At 48.1% G+C, this 17,900-nt stretch overlaps 1 protein-coding gene across 6 annotated transcripts in view; it reads right to left on the reverse strand.

The window, feature by feature from the left end:
- Positions 1 to 17,900, reverse strand: part of POLK (DNA polymerase kappa) — a 1,025,073-nt gene that overhangs the window by 122,267 nt on the left and 884,906 nt on the right. For all 6 annotated transcript variants that reach the window (XM_085632293.1, XM_085632295.1, XM_085632292.1 and 3 more), the window contains 3 exons: positions 16,668 to 16,834; positions 8,712 to 8,744; positions 8,125 to 8,221 (listed from right to left, as the gene is read on the reverse strand). In XM_085632293.1, coding sequence (XP_085488419.1) covers positions 8,125 to 8,221; positions 8,712 to 8,744; positions 16,668 to 16,834 — 297 coding nt within the window. The remainder of the gene's footprint in view (positions 1 to 8,124; positions 8,222 to 8,711; positions 8,745 to 16,667; positions 16,835 to 17,900) is intronic.

Genomic DNA, 17,900 nt, shown 5'->3' on the forward strand with positions numbered 1-17,900 from the left:
GACGAGATAGAGAAAAATGTCAGCAAAGTAATGTTTTGGCTGACGTGGAATGGCGTCACCACATTCAGAACGAACAAGGCAAGAGTCCGAAGAACCAGATTGTCTAGGCAGAGGCTGGTGCATGAAGGATGAAATGAAAGAGCTTAAAGCTCGCTGAGTCTCCTGGCCGATGTAATGGCCAGAGAGAAGATTGTCTTAAGAGTCAGACGTTTCAGCGGACCGCAATATAATGGCTTGAATGGGGTGCCCATAAGAAACATTTGGACTAATTTAAGGTCCTATTGGGGCACGAGAAAAGAGGTTGAAGACAACAAATGTTGCATTCCTTTAAGAAAACGTGTCACAACAGGTGACTGAAACAGTGATGGCTGATCCGGCAACCGCAAAAAAGCTAAGATGGCAGAATAATAATCTTTATTGGTGCCCACAGCAAGGCCTTGCTGGGCTAATGACAGCATAAACAATAACACTTCTGACAAGGGGGCAGAAAGTGGGTGAATATGACTGGAGAGCACTAAGCTGCAAATGTGTTCCAACGTTATGAGTATACAGTCTTTGTTGAGAGACAACTAACTGCCAAGATGACATCACAAATCTCGGGAGGATGATCAAAGGCAGTCAACTGTTGCTGCTCAATCACCACATTTAAAGGTGGAGTGTGCATAGATTAGGGTGCAGGACTATACCTTGCTGCAGTGACAGAAGCTGCTCATGCTCAGGAGTTCGGGATACCGAATTCTCTTTGCCCAGTCCAGAGCCACAAAGATAACTTGGGCCCAGTCAGTCCTGATCTTCTTGAGGACGCGGGGCAGGAGCAGGCTCGGTGGAAAGGTGTATAGGAATCCTGGGTTCCTATCTAAGCAGAACGCGTGTCCAAGAGAGGCACTTTGGAAACTCCAGCGTACAGAAGAGCTGATATTGTGCATTCTCGGTGACGGCAAATATATGGAGCCAAGATTCTCCTTATTCTCGGAACAGACTTTGTGCCGCCTCCCAATGTGGATGTCATTCGTGATCCGCAAAGCATTGACAGCTGTGTTTGTCTGTCTTGATATTTAGACATGCCACTACGTGTTGCACGACCAGTAAGTTGTCCTGTCACTCCAGCCAAGTACAGAGGTGCAGGGTATCCTGGCACAGAGTCCTTGACCCGACTCTGTCCTGTTTCTTGCAATACCACATGGTGGTGGTGTTGTCCATGACCTTCGCAGGTGTGCTGCAACTACAGCCATCGTATTCATGAACACCCGATGGGCACTGGTAGGTCAAAGGGGAGCACAGCAAATGGAAATGTTCTTGAGTTTACCGTGAACCGCAGACAATGCCTGTGGGCCTTCAGGGCGGGAAAATGGAAATACGCATTCCGAAGGTCAATTGGAACCATCCAGCCTCTGGGGTGCAGGGCAAACAGAACGTGAGCAAACACGAGCATCTTAAATTTCTCTTTCAATAAAAAGGAGTTGGGAGGGAGAAGATCTACCATAGGACGAAGGCCTCCATCCTATTTCGGCTCCAGAAAGTAGCAGGAATAGCAACCATGTACTAATTCCAATGCGGGCACCCTCTCAATGGCTCCTTTGACCTTGTGCTACCTGATGGAGCAAAAAGAAGTGGTCCTCCATCAGCCATTCTGGGGACTGTGGAAAGGGTGGTGCCTTCTCCAGGAAAGGTAAGGCATAACCCTTCTGAACAATCTGTAGCACCCATTTGTCAGAAGTCATTGCTTGCCATTGGCACAGGTGGTACCTGGTCCTGCATCCAATGGGATGAAATGCTGCATGGAGGACCCACTAAAGGAGATTTGAGGGTGCAACAGCCAGAGGGGTGGGGGCTGGGCTGTACGCTGGGTATGGGTACCACATCCTCTATGGGATCTGCGTCTCTGGCCACAAAAGTACTGGGAAGCCTGCTGGCCCAGAGGATGAGAGGAGTATTGCGGACACCCATTAAAGCCTTAACCATGGCCAGGGAAGGGGCAAAAGGACTGCTGCTGTTGATGTGAGCCCTAGGAGATTCTTAGGGATCTGACGGTGACTCGGCTACCTTTGTAGGGCTCCAGCGCTGTGTCAGCCTTGTAGCAGAAGAGGCGGGTGGCATTAAAAGGCATGTCAATCAAAGATAATTGGACATTCCCTGAAAAAAACATTGGACTGCAACCAGGCGTGGCGGCAAAGTGCCACTGTGGAGACCACGGCCCTGCCTAATAAATCAGTAGTGTCCAGTTCACACTGAATGTTAACCTTAGGTATGTCCCTTCCATCAACCAATGCCTGGTTCAGGATGGCCCTGCCCTCCTCTGGAACCATGGGCAGCAGAATCAAACAAGGCATGGTTTTATCGGCCCAAGAGACATGCGGTGTTCACCGACCTCCATTACACACAGGAAGAAGAGAAAATCCGCTTCCCAAAAATATCCAGCCTCTTGGATTCCCCATCAGCTGAGGTGGTTGGGAACATGCTTGGGTTTACCAAGCTGTTGAAGCCTGCACCATGAGGCTCTCGGGAGTGAGATACTGGGATAGGAAGGCTCGGGGTCCGGGGTTGGACTATCATTCTGTGCAAAGGAGCGCCATTGCAGGGTTTGCCCAGGCCCCCAGGCGAACATCAGTGAGGAACTCATTAAAGCAGAGGAAGGGCTTCTCAACTCCAATTTTAGTACCTCTGTCAAGATGCTGGTCTTGATCATGATAAAGGCTAGCTGCAGGTCGAGAACCTCCACTGCCTTGTGCATCATGGATGCAAAGGACGTGACTTCCTCCATGGCAGGGTCTGGAGGAGAAACCAGGCTAGTGTCTGTAGAGGTGTCCAGAACATTGGCTTCACCCAGCTCCTCACATCAGTTTTCCTCCTGGTAGGAGTCGGCCATGTGTGGGTCAGAGACAGACATCTGTTTGTGACATCCCTCACATGGCTTAAACCCTGTGGCTTTGTTGGGAGACACGTCCCCAGCACACTGGAAGCAAAGCTCAAAAAGAGTCGACAAAAGTCTAAAAAAGTGGTCAAAAAGTATGTCTACGGATCCCCTTAGTTTCGAAGACAGGGGTCCCTGTATGGAAGGTGACTTACCAAGCGCAGGGAAACAGGCTATTAGTTTAGAAACAAACTTTACAAACAATTAAGTTACAATTCATTAAATGATTTGAATAACTGCTTGTGTTATTAGCACATCATTGTTTTTAATCTTTTTGTATAAAAAATTAATAGAAATCTTTACCTCATTAAAAACAGAGTTCACGGGGGGTGTGGCCAAGATGGCGGCGTGGTAGGACGCACTTTTCTCGGCTCCTGCTCGCCGCCTGACTAGATCAGCATAGCCTGGCCCGTGCAGGGCAAAAATAGCATGAGGTGACCCCGGGTCCTGTCCCGGAACGGGCCGGACCCGAATTGAGCCTGAAAGTCTGGTGGAGGAGGCAGGAGCGGGCGCCCCGCCAGGGCAGCGGAGAGTCAGATCCGGCCTCCCCGGGGTGGGGAGGCTCCGACAACGCGGTGGTCCATGTCTGGGACCATCAAGGCCAGATATTCCGCTCTCGGTCGCCCCGGCGCCAGCGACTCGCCAGGTGACTCTCCCCCAGCACCGGGACTACCTTCCGGAGAGCGGCGCAATGGTAGGGCCGCAACCGGGGCCGTGAGCGAGGCCCGCTCTGCCCCCGAGCTACGAAGGACAGGAACCACCTGCCTGAGGGACCCCTGGACGTCCTAGTGGAACTCACCGGGAGAGAAGCAAGGTACGCTGCCGAGTACGGTTGGGGTGCTGCTGAGGCCCGGTGGCTTTGCTGGTGCGCCGGGCCGGCAGATCCCCGGCCTGGAGTAAGAAGCGTGCCCGCCACGGCAACACGGCTGCAGCCCAGGCGAGGCCGCGGCTTTAGGGGTGGGGCCCGGACGCCGGCCCGATCGCCTGCATTTGGAGACCGGACTGATGCAGCCCCCCCCCAGTCACTATGCCTTTCGCACACTGACCCCCAACAACTGGTCAGGGGCGGCTGCCCCTGAGGCGCAGGGCTTGGTGGGCCCAGAATAGCAGGCAGCTGTTCGACGGCGGAGAGAAGTCCTCGGAGGAGCAGGCGGTGAGAATGTCCCCGGAATCTGGCAGAAGCCCTAGAGCACATGGTGAGCGACACGTACGCTTTACCCCGGGGCCGGTGTAGCCGCATTTGCCTGACCGGCGGGACTTGGTGCATTAGCGGCGTGGGAGGCCAACCACTGGGGAAGGAAATCTAGCTGCACCCCGCCACTCCCCAGCCTGTGACTGATTGAGCATTGTGTGGGACTCGAGGCGCATGTGTGGACCCCCCACCTCAGACCGAAGCTCCAATCTGACCCCTGGGCCCCCATGGAAGCAACGATCCAGGCGGCACCACTCCTGGCCATAGCGGACTCCCCCCCAGCAGACCCACAAGGAGACCACGCGCAAGATTATAACGCAGTAGCGCAGCCATAATGGTGGGAGAGCCGGCAGTCCCGAAGGACCAGCGTCGCACGTGCTCAATGCTGTAGGGGGAAGACAGTGGTAGGCCCACACTTACTCGGCTGAATTCAGCGCCCCCAGCCAAAGACCCCAATTTGCGGACATTCATAACCTTTGGGGCGGCTCACTAACTCCCTGACTGCACACCGGCAGACGCCTGAAGGGGGAGGGAGAGCATGTCCAAATCCAGAAATACCAAGGTGAAACCCCTGAAAGACATCTTCGGCCGCTCACAGTCAATTCCCAACATGGCTATCGTTGCGTCCGAAGCCGAGGCCTCGAGACACCCTACGAATGCTGGAGATGAACCCATCACAAAGGTTTTCCTAGAGTCGCTTTTCCTCACTCTTAGGGAAGATGTCCAATCAGTGAAAACCAAATTTGCCGCGGAGATCAAAGAAATTCACCGGGATGTTGACGGTGTTGGAGAGCGAGTGGCCACCCTCGAAGAGAAAAGTGACACCACAGCATCTGAATAGACAATGCTCCAACAGGAGGTAATTCGGCTGCAGGACCAGAACATGGACATCCAGACACACCTGGAGGATCTTGAAAGCCGATCCCGAAGGCACAACTTCCGGATCCGAGGTGTAAAAACCTCAGGCGACACTCGGGACCTGTTCACCTTCACTAACAACCTCTTTAGGCACATACTGGGGGACTCTCACGAGGCCGACATTGTTCTGGACAGAGCACACAGAGTGGGGCCACCCCGAGGCCCCAACGCTCCACCTGCAGACATCCTGGTGTGCATCCAAGACTTCAAAACCAAGGAGTCCATCCTCACCAAACCAAGAGCTCTCCATCCCATTTCATTTCAGGGACACTCCCCAGTGCTGTACCAAGACTTGGCCCTGATCATGCTACAGCGGCGCCGGCAGTTCCGCCCCGTGACCGAACATCTCCGGCAGCAGGGGATCTCGTACTCCTGGGGGCACCCATTTCGCCTTATCTTTTGTTACAACGGCAAACTTCACCAACTCCGCTTTTTAGTGGACACTTGCCGACTGCTGGGCCTAGCGACACCAAGCAAAGGAGACAACAACTGTAGCACCGCCTCAGGGCCCGAGACCTCCCCATCGGGATGGCAACGACAGGGCAGAAGACGACGCCCTCGGAGACCGCCCAAATCGGAAATTGCTAGAAGTCAACAGGCAGCTCTGACCGCAGTCACGGAGGCCCTTGCTGGAGCGAGCTCCACCACTAAGTGAAAGCCCGGGAGTTTCTTCCTTTACTGGACCCTCTCAATGCATCCCTGCTGACTTTGGGTGGGCAGTGGGGGGGGGGGGAGGGGAGGTGCCCCTTCTCTTGGCCACACTATGGACCCTAACTGTTAGACTGACCAGTTGTCCCGGGACGACGGACTATCTTTATTTACTATACCTGTTCGAACTGTTCTTGGGTTAGGGATTTTCTTTTTCTGGGGTTTTTGGGTTGTTTTGGAGCTGGTTCCTCTCGTCCACCTTCCTTTCCAGACCGTTGGCCCTACCGGCAGCGGGTGGAGACCCTCTTTCTCCAGTTCTGTGCATCGGGGGGGGCAGCTGCTGGACACGGTATAGCCGGTTCTTCTTATACACGCTAGATGCCGCACAAGCCACTTAGGATCCTAACACTCAATGTCCGGGCCTCAATAACCCGATCAAACGCAGGGCGGTTCTCCACTATCTGGAACAGTCTGCAGCAGACATATGCCTCCTACAGGAGACACATCTCATTCCCAAAGACCACCATAGGATGAAGTCCTGTGCCTTCCTCACGCAATTGTTCTCCTCTAACTCTACTAAGTCAGCCGGGGTTGCTATCCTGGTCTCCTGCTCCTTTCAGGGCTGAGTACTCCAAAAGGAGGCTGAGATTAAGGGCCGGTTGCTTACATACCAGTTTCTAGTAGCGGGGATCTCCCTTATAGTGGGTTCGTTTACGCTCCGAATGAAGGTCAGGACAAATACTTCCACACAGCACTCACTGAGGCAACGGCTAACACAGAGCACAACCTGCTGCTGGGGGGCGGGATCTGAATCTGGTGTTTGACAACCTCACCGACCGTTCTTGCCAGCACACAACCCAGGTTGGGCTGGCCCGTGTCCGAGAGCTGGGACTCGCTGATCTGTGGCGCCACTTTCACCCTCACAGCCGGGCCTATACTTACTACTCAGGGGCTCATAACACGTACGCCAGATTGGATTACTTCCTCAGCTCCATCCCGCTGCAGGCACTTGCGACTGACACCGAGATACTTACCGCATCATTATCCGACCACTCTCCAGTCATGGCATCCTTTCAGTTTCCGCGCGTCAAGCAACCACTGCGACACTGGCGCTTGCGTGACACACTGCTACATCGGGCCTCCACAGTTGACCAAATTAAAGCGGCCATTTCTAACTATCTTGCCCTCAACGCTAACTCCGACGCATCCCTAGCGACGCAATGGACTGCTCTTAAAGCCATCCTACGGGGAGAATTCATTGCCATCTCGTCAGGCAGTAACATAGAACACAGCCGCAAACGAGCTGAGCTCACTAAAAGAACTGGAACAGATGCACCAGTGCACTGGTGCTGCCAGAGCCTGGCGCCAACTGTGTACGGAGCAGAAGCAACTCGCAGCACTGGATCAAGACAAGGCCGAATATGCGGCTCTCCGTCTACGTCATTCCTACTACACTGGGAGCGATATATGCGGCCGTCTTTTAGCCCACAAACTGTGGGAAGCACGGCAGCATCAAGGGGTGCAGTCTATCCGGGGGCTCGGGGGCGAGCTTACTTCAGATGATGCAGCCATCGCAGAAGCCTTCCGAGACTTCTACGCGGCACTTTACTCGAGCGACCCCCTAGAAACACTCCACTGCTCCGACTATTTAGAGGCTGCACAGATACCCACCCTTAACCAAGCGCAAGCAGACCATCTTGATAGGGACCAAAGAAGTTATTGTGGCGATCTCCCGCCTCCGGCTCGGTAAATGACCTGGGCCAGATGGCTATTCCGCAGCCTTTTATAAAACTTTCTGTGCTAAAGTGGCCCCCTTATTACGGGGCCTATTTAACACCTTTGCACTAAGTGGAGCCATCCCCGAGGAAATGCTGGAAGCGTCTGTGGTAGTCATCCCAAAGCCTGGGAAAGACACAGCACTTTGCAGCGCATATAGACCAATTTCCCTCCTAAATGTAGATATTAAGCTCTACACGAGCATACTCGCGACTCGCTTAGCGCCCTACATGCCTCAACTGGTGGAACCAGACCAGGCGGGTTTCATACCACCATACACCTCTAATTCAACTAAAACATGAAAACATAGTGGTGGACTATAACAAGCCAATTAGTTAACACACAAACAATTCCTGCTGTTTTCCAGGATCTCTACATTTGTATGAGGTCTCATAGTTTTTTGCACTTTGCATAAGTTTATCATTTAGTGGTACAAAGCAGAAGGCAGTAAATAAGATACATAAAAACAAGGTTGATGGGTGGTTATAATAAACTGAAGGTTGAGGGGCTGAGAGAACAGAGAGAGAGAGATACAGTGCTGTACAAGAATTGTTTTGAATGATATTTTTCTTAATATGTTTCAACATATCAGGATTTGGGTAGTCTTTTAAGTAAATATATTTTTTAATGACATACCATCACACAGTGTGCAACTACAGCAAAGGAGAGACATACTTACCTTAAGCCCTTCTTTTAACAAATCCTCAGCAAGATCACTGCAAAGCTCCTGGCACAAACTATACTGTTCGTCGGCTTTCCACATCTCGGTGAACGTCCTAAATATGCAGAAAAAAATTATTTGAATTGGGAATGTAAATGCTCCTCTCAACTTTAGTAAGAGTACAACTCCCTGATCCAAGTACACGTACCTTGCCATATAAGGCATATCATTTGTTTAGATTCAACAATTTTTTAATTCTATTTTTCGGTAGATGAAAATGATTTAGAACTTTTTTTCAGTCTACTTATTTATCCACTATATTTTTTATCGTAAACCATTTTATTCCGATGTAATTAATTCAAAGTCCCAGTGCTGGATGTTCACTATTTTACAGCAAGTAAGGTTTATAAAGCAGAGACATAGGACAGACCGTATGCCAGCCAGGAACCAATACCATAAATTATCTAGTTATCTCCTAATACGAGTCAATCAAACAATATAAATCAAATAATAAGCTGGGTCTCAATACAAGGGTTTTCTCCCATTATATAGATAGTTTAATTTGACTCAAACACAATTGTACAGCTTAAAAGAAAAGACCATACCTTTCTGTACTCATGCTTTTCCTTTCTCCATCCCTCGAAAAAAAGAGAAACAAACATTCTCAGTCACATTATTTGTTATCACAAGCAAATGTGGAACACTTTTGCAGGATTCAAATGTATTCACCATTGTCATTAGTGGTAAACAGTCTGTAAATCATGGGCGTTAGGGCAGGCTTATGAAGCATACCACAGTTCAGACAAGCAGATCGTATACTTGCAAAGAAGCACACGCTACTGGTGATAATAATACCCAGGAAATAGACTTGCTTTGCCAAACCATTGCCAGGCACACCTTGAGAGAATCCTGCATGCGAAGTGCTGTTGATATATCCACAAACATTTTTCCTGGATAGGGGTGTTGTTACTAACGAGTGACAATAGGAGAAACCAGCACCCTGTAAGGATATGTCCGGGTATGAGAGAAGAGAAAGGTTGCAAGCCAGATGGACTTAGTGCAATAAAAGGGCCTGTTGCTAGGCACGCTGTGAAAGAAAAACTATACCTTTTTGGATACTATGCAATAAAATGTTATACTACTGACATGGATAACTGTCTCCAAGACTACCGAGCTGATACCTTGCCAACTGCACAAGACTACCGAGCTGTTACCTCTTCAACTGCACATGTTCATCCATTCCAGCAGACAGACGGCGGTAGGCTGTCTGTCATTGTTTTATGCAATCTCACCTCATTTTGGCACTATGCACATTTGGACTTTTTAAAGCAAGTAAGACTCGCATTTAATTTTTACATTCCCTACCTTCATTTCTTACTTCCCTGGTCCGCCGCAGTAGTTTGTGCCGTCTGTGCGGAGGGAAGTGGATACCTATGCTGCATAACCGGTGGGGTTAGCAGCCAAGTCTTTCTTTGGCCCAGCTCTTATAGGGAGCATGCTGGCCCCGTCACGCAGCGGACGAGTCGCTGGCGCATCAAAGGCAAGCTCGTCTGCGATCATCCGTGCCTGGACTGCGCCTTGGCCTTTACACCAGGGAAAATATAATTGAACCATTTGCGTATTCCAAGAATCAGCTACTTGAACTACGGGGGTAGGGGAACTTTGATTGCCACCTTTTAAAACTGGAAGTTGACTCACCGGACAAGTTTGTTTGCCCGGTCTGCAATTTTCAGATACATCCTTTCAAACCTAGCCACACGCCTACCCAGGTCTCTCTCCCCCACCTACACGAGAACTCCCTCTCTGGATTCCTAATCAACGTGAGATCCTTGATTAAAAATAAAGTCTAGTTTTCTAATTTTGTTTCCTTTCAAAACCAGACTAGGTTTTCATCACGGAGACCTGGTCCTGACCTGGTTGATGCTATCCCAAAGGGATATACCCGATCACGACTTGATGGAATAGGTAACAAGCATTGGCATAGCCAATAGGTCTCGCTTTTGGGACCTTCTAAGTATTTAGTTATGCATCACAATATCCTTGGTGCAACCACATCAACTGTTGCGTGGCTAAACACTTATAATGTCGTGGTTAAGGCAAGCGTGGGTCGGCTTGCGGGGAAACGGCACATGTGGCTGCGCTAGAATTTTTGAGGCCGTTTCCAAGACTGGGCACATGATTGAAATACCATTCCTGGTGCATTTTGTGCTCATGGACGCTTCACCATCTGCTGCTCTGGAGAAGCAATCAAATCTGGGACTTTTTAGCCCATTTCTCTGAAAAAATGTATGCTGCATTTTAACATCTACACAATTTGTTTTCAAAATTTCCTTGGGGAATACCCCTTAATCCACCCTAACTCACCCTACATAACCTAAAATGTTGGCCTATCTTGAGTGCGCCGTCATTACCTTTGAAACATAAGACTTAATAATAAATTGCTTCAGAATGTGAGCTTCAAAATGCACAACTTGGACGCATCTGAAGAACACTTCGTGGGGCAGACCCCACCAAAGACTCAGAAAGCAGGACAGGGAGGAGATCTCTCTCCACTGGCTTACTGAAAAGGACATGAGCCACATTTCTTATACAGTTTAGCCGCCACCACCAGTTAACTTTTGGCTTAACCTGAGACGGTGGAGTAGCCCTGGCTCCATAGACTCTAATGCCAACTGGGCACCATGGACTCTAGTGCCAGCAAAGAGTTAGTACCTCCTCCCACACCCCCAAGCTATTTGGAAAGAATTATACTACAATAATAGGAATTCGGTGGGCCTGGGCCCCTCAGGTCTCTGGGTCTTGGTGCCATTGCACCTGCTGCACAATTTATAGCTGTTCCTCTGATCTGACAGCCTCGTGCCTAACACAGATAGCAGCTAAAAATCTGCTTATAACCCAGACTTTAGTAAACGAGGCATGCACGGAGTTCAAAGTAGCTGCTGGGGGCTTGATGGCCAGACCTCTCTGGCAATGCGGATGGATGGGTGAATGGATGGATGGGAAGAGGAGAGAAGGGTGGATTGAACGGGTAGGAGAGGTGAGGAGGGATGGGCTGAGCATAGAAATGTGTGAGGGCAAATAAAAGAGAAAAGATGAATGAAACACACGATTAAGCAGCCTTGTCACGAAGCCATGTTGGAGTAAGTAAAGTATTACTCCTGCAGTGTTACGTCACGTACTCCTACACGTTTCTGTGAACCGGCCATCAAGTGACAGGTAGGAGAATCAGAAGATAAGGGTGATGAAGAAGAGCGTTAAAATGAGCCGCTCGCTAGAGGGGGAGTTAGGAATAGAACCGAAACAAGGGGAGTGATGGATCGGGCGGGGATTGAATGAATAGGGTGTGAAAATAAAGAAAAGGAGGGGGCGGGGCAGAAAGTGACAGTAAAACATCGAAAGCCGAGGTGGGCCTACTAATCCCGGCCTTCTCCCTGCAGATAATCCTAACAGATTACCGGTGGACCACGAAATTAGCTGTAATAATTCGGATCATTTCTGCTGGTCAAGAGCAGCCAGCTAAAAAGACTGTGCCTGGGAAGGGGCTGCTCTGAGGAGGTGTTTAGGTAGAGTGCACGTGGAGGCATCTGGAGGGAGCCTACCCGCAGAGCAGGTGGGAGGGAGGGCAGGGTTTCACACTGTCTCTAACCTCGGCTGAACGTAGGATCCTTGATCAGGGTGACGTCTATGACAAGGGAGAAGCAGCAGTGAACGGTGTATTCGCTCAGGTGTTGCTACCAGGGCCTGTGCTCTCAGTGACGTCACAAGCGTGCTCTGGGCCCTATGTAAGGAGAAAAAAAATGGCCCTCCCTTCCCAGGCCAGTATTAACAAGCGATGGGAGAATAGAGGCAGGAAGGAGATATGGAGGTGAAAGTTGTAAATTTGGTGTAGACAGAGAACGGGAAGCAGAAAGAGGAAAACAACATGAGCTGGAGGTAAGATAGAAAGCGGGAGTAAGAAACGGGAGCCGGGTATAAGGGGGAATTGAGGATGGATGAAAGAAAAGGAGAGTGACTATTAGCAAGTAGAAGACAAGCCCTGCAACCGCGAAAGTGATCGCGATTAAACTTCAAAGAGGCCGTGCGGCCACGAAAGTGAAAGTAATCACGGTCAAACGCGGCGCGCGGGCCCGCGCACATGCACTGTGGCTCTAGGCTGGCAGCACTTTTTGGAGCCCTCTCAATAAGTCTTGCCAGACCAGCGCATGCGCTGGGTCAGGCGAGACCTAAAAATGGGGGTGGGTTAGGCATCATTTTTAAGGATTCCTATACCTGCTTACTGAGCCACTAACAACTCCCACAGATTCCTACGAAGCACTATTTTTCTCACTAAAAGTACTCCTGACAGTAACCTTTGCTGGAGTTTTGACTTATCAGCCTCCTGGGCTTAGATCTTCCTTTACTAATTGTATAGAACCCTACCTGGGAAAACGAAATCTGACTCTTTTGGGAGACTTTAACTTCCATCTGGAGAACACCTTATTCAAGGCATCTCAGACTTTTAAAGAAACATTGGCATGCTGTGGTCTACCTCAACTTGTAAAGTCAACCACCATTGATGCAGGACATATATTGGACAGCTTTTTTTCTAAAGATCCTAGTCTCATAGTGACGAACCCTTTCCCCTCTCTTGGCCAGACCATTATGCCATTCCTTTCTCCATCTGGCTTCCAGTGTGTCATAAAACAGCTAATAAAGGTAATAATAGAATACTTGTCAGCCATTGATTTCCCTGCTCCCCTCAAAGAATACTATGTAGGCCGGAAAAAGCACACAGCCCCCTGGTTTTCAGGGAAACTCAGAATACTCAGACAAACCTGCAGCTGCCAAGAGACACTTCGACCTGATCAAAAGAGACAATCACAAGAAATTAGCGTAATACAAAGCAGCCATCATAGAAGAAAAATCGTCATTTTATTCTCATGAGAAAGAATCGCTTAAGTCCCCCAGAGAGCTATTTAAAGTGATTAATCTTCTTTCTTCTCCGCCTGCTCCATTATATGACAGTTCACAGGATTTTTGTGCCAGGATGGCCAAATATTTCGACTCTAAAATTCTTGAAATTCATTCCTCCTTGGACAGCCTGAACTCTGAACTCTCCAATATGGCTCAAATGACTAATTCCTCATCCTACAACCTTCCTAAAATGGAAAAAAGGGAAGATGGGCTGTCCACTTTTCTTCCTCTTTCTCATGAACAGACTGATCAACTCCTAGGGGGAATTACTTCTGGGTCCCCATTGGAACCCTGCCCCCTGAAGTATATGATACTGGGAAGGGAGATTATTGTGCCCCACTTAACTTCAACTCTCAATCTGGCTATTTCCTCAGGCTGTTATCTTCTTAGCTGGAAAACAGCGGCCGTCAAGCCCCTACTGAAGAAAACCAACCTGCACCCATCAGAACCTAAAACCTATCGGCCCATCTCCTTGTTACCCCTTCCCGCTAAGATCTTGGAGAAACATATAAATGCACAATTGAGCATTTACTTGGAGCAACATGAACTGCTTGACTGCACCCAATATGGATTCAGGAGCGGCCACGGCACTGGGACAGCCTTAATAGCTGCAGTAAATAATATACCTACACAAGTAGATGCCGGGCATACTTCTTTGTTAATACTACTGGACCTATCTGTGGCCTTTGATCCCATCTCGCCGACAAGAATGATCAACCGTCTTCAGGAAATTGGGGTGTCAGACTCTGCTTTGGAGCTTCTGTCCTCATTCCTGACAAATAGGTCATAGAAAGTAATGATGGACCAATTTTATTCTGACTCTATTCCCACCTTCTGTGGAGTTCCGCAAGGTTACTCTTTGAGTCACACTTTATTTAACATTTATGTCTGTCTGCTGGCTAAGGTGATTAGATCTTTTGGGCTGGAGGCCTTAGCCAATGCTGATGACACACAAATAATTGTGTCCATCACAAAGAATTTAGGGGCCTCCGCAGCCAATTTTAAAAGTTGCATGCAGCCGTGGCCTCCTGGATGGTAAACACCTAATTTGACTCAATGGGGACAAATCCGAGGTCCTGGTCTTTGGCAGCCAACAATTTATATGGACCCACTCTTGGTGGCCAGAAATGCTTGGACCATGCCCTTGCTCTGCTGCCTCGGCAAAGAACCTCGGAGTTATAGTTGACAACTCACTTTATTTTACTCCCCAGGTCAACAGAACTGTTTTCATCCTGTTTTGGGGTTATTAGGATCTTGAGAAAGATCTTCCCATACCTTTCTCTCTCTTTACAAAAGCAAGCAGCTGTTGCCCTGATTTTGTCCAGGCTGAATTATTGTAACGCTCTAGACTTAGAGATTAACAAGGGATCCATCCATAAACTGCAACTTGTTCAGAATGCTGCAGTGAGACTCAAATTTCACTCGATCTCCGCTGCCATTCGTAAGTTGCATTGGTTCCACTAGAGAAACAAATTCTGTTTAAGGCCCTATGTATAGTTCATAGGGCACTTCACAATTCTGGTCCAGAAGGAAATAAACATCTCTTTCAACGTTCCGTCCCTACTAAACAGCTGCGGTCGGCCAACAAAAATTGGCTGGTAGTGCCCAGGTTTAGGAGGACAAGGTGGGGAGGAAGAGCCTTTGCTGTGGCCGCATCTAAGCTCCGCCATCCCCCTATTGATCTCCTGCCTAGAGTCTTACCATCTCTTCGTAAATCCTGAAAGCCCTGGCTTTTTGCAAGTTAATACCTTGGCAGACTTACACCTTCTATTTACTGACCGTTAGCTCTGTCTAAGCGCCTTGACGCCTTTGGGCAAAGTTCACGCTTTATAAGATGATCATTTGTTCAGTCTCAAAATCTCCGTTTGAACTCGGTGGGAGGCCCGAGAGCTGCTCATTTGCCACTGAAATATATCGAACATCATCATATGTCTTAACCAAACACTACCACTTCCAAAAAGCTTCTCAAGGCTGCAGCTACTAAAATAACCATGAGAAAGAACAAGAAAAAAGACAAACATAAGATTTATTATAACGTTGTGACTTAGAAAACGAGATGAACAACCAGCAATCCTCAATCTATGGCAGGAAATCAGAAGACTGCTTCCGATTCCCTGCCAAACCTACAGAACACTGGCACAAGGATGCCTTGAATTCTAAAGACGCAGGAATCAATCGAGCCATTACAAAAAGTTCTATGATATAATTACGAAACTGATGAGCCTTTGAGGCAAATAAAGATGATGAACCGACGCGGTCGTGTGAGTGGAGAAAAGAATCATAGACATGGATGAAACCAGTGCTTTAAATGGGCCGGTACTGTCCGGTACAGAGTACCGGCACTTTTTCATTTTGAGAGGGAGAGTACCGGCACTTCTCATGAGAAATGCAAATGCTTTTAATTGGAGAGTACAGGCACTTCTCAGAAACAAGCAGGTACTCTGGGACAGAGTACCTGCACTTCTATTTTTCCATTTCAAGCACTGTATGAAACACCAGTGACAGCTAACCTACAAGCCTTGCAAACAATGATGAAGGCACACAAGACCCCAAAACAAATGCTTGAGGACACTGAAACCAGATTGTGTTGCAATAATGTACCAATTATTGGGGTAAAGAGAAGGCAGAGTCTGCTGAGTCCTTTGTGAACCTTATCAAAGAAGTATTTGATGAACAGCCAGATCCCTCCCACCATGATCACTGATCCAGAGCACAAGGACCTACCTGATTCTGGGCCTCAGTCCTGGTGATGCCAGCGCCCATTCTGCTTAACTGAAGGGACAGGATACACGAACAGACCTTTCTAATCACCCATCCTAACTACTGGAAGACTTTGTCCAACTGGTGCGAAAAGGCCATCGCTCCTGCCAACCAACAGAATCGATCTCGAAATGCATCCAGCATGCTATGGTCTTCCTGACAAGCCTCCCAAACCAATCAAGAAACACAGCTTTTTTCGACAGGGGACATTGGGGTGTTTCAATCTATGTTCGAATCCTAGGAGACAGTGCAGCCAACCACTTAATATGGCCCAGACGCTATGGCAGCTGGTGTGCACAGGAGTCGAATGCATAACTAATGTAGGCATTTCTGGCACATACTGGACCATTAACATCTTAAATATCGTCTGTGCTTGTAGCGAAGAATACAGTTCATACGACAGATGTACTATGGTTAGGAAATCCGAGGTTAGCCAATCAGATTACGGGTCACTTTACTTTCACGAGCTGCGCGTGGGCAATTGTTTTAGGTAGGCAGACAGACTTTTTTAACGGGAAAATATCAGCATACTGTTTATGCGTGGTGATTTGTGAATCTGAAGATTAATTGTGCTCAGTACAGAGCTGCGACTGCTAATTTCATGCACGCCCCTCTTCCCACTGGTAAACTGCGAGAAGCTCCTAAACGGGAAGTCCCTATGGAGATGTACATATTAGTTCCCAAGAGTCTCGTGGCGCCCGGAGAAGGGCAACAATGAACCAATCCGCTCGCTTTTCTAGGCAATCCTCTCCATCCCGCCCTCCTGCTGAGTTACATATATAAGACGCACAGCTCTACAAGTACAACATAACATATACAAAACAGAAAGTCAATGAATAGAAACATACCTTTCTATATGCGTGGAGCCCAAACCCAGTGAAATATCGAGGAAGTTATGCCACGAAGTTTCAGAAAATAGAAGAGCGAGCAGTGCCCTCTGCCGGTAAAGATCTGTGCAAGTTGTAATTCCTAGAGCTTTTAACATTTTCTCTGTTACTTTTCCTATGCCAGGCACCTGTACGAGAATTAAGAAAAATCACCAATTACATTCACGGAAAAAACTGCAATGTGTGTCCTGAATGTGGTTCTCTATTAAAGCAGTCAATCTATAAACATTCATGTAAAATAGCTACGTTTTTAGAGTTCCTTTGAACATCTCTGGGCAGTGCACTTTGATAGCAAAAAATCCCTCAGTGCCGAAATCTTCCCTTTTTCACGAATAGGAAGCTTCTCTGTTATTACTAAACTTTAAATGAGGTCCAATGAGTGTTTGACTCCAATCTTAATACACTTTTTGATCAGGTTCCAGTCATCAATGCAGTCAAGAGAAAATAATCTGCACCTTAATGCTGCCTGTGCTCTTTATCTGCACCTTACAATGAACCACAATTATTTATCTGCACCTTAATATGGTCTGCGCTAATTGCTTTTCACCTAAATAAGTTGTCGCGCTCACTTTGGTAAGGTACCAGGATATCGTGGCCCAAGTGCCTTGTCCAAAGAATTGTCTTTAATCATTTACAAAAATATCGTCCCATTAGAGTTAATCATAGAAAAATAACACCCAATAATATCATCCTGTATAGCTAAAAATAGAAAATCTACACCCATTGGAGCGAAAATGTTTATGCCAGGCAATACATATTTATGCCAGGCAATACTTTTTTATTTTAAATCATGGATGGTTTCTCTTTATTTTCAATTTTAAGAACAAAAACACAGTCATTTCAAACTTACAATGTTCGTACATTTGTAGTGTCACGTGGTCCGCTGGAACAATTGGGGGGAGCTCACACAAAGATAATCAAGAGCGTTTATCTCCCAGAACAACAACAAAGAGAGTTCGGCCAATTGGAAAAGTGAAACAAGTGTATACACTCCCTCCAGATAGTAAGATGTGTTCCCTACAGCCAGGCGTCTACAATTACCCATTAAGTTTGCAGATATTATGCTCAATATGTAGCGCACAGAGTACCAAATACAATGAACCCTGTGTGGGTCCTACAGGAGAGCGTACCCGATGTAGAGTGCCACCCGGCCTCTACGAGACATTGCATCAATTCCTCAATCCGAGGGCCGCG

Source organism: Triturus cristatus, chromosome 2_1, assembly GCF_964204655.1.
Source record: "Triturus cristatus chromosome 2_1, aTriCri1.1, whole genome shotgun sequence".
NCBI classification, from domain to species: domain Eukaryota; kingdom Metazoa; phylum Chordata; class Amphibia; order Caudata; family Salamandridae; genus Triturus; species Triturus cristatus.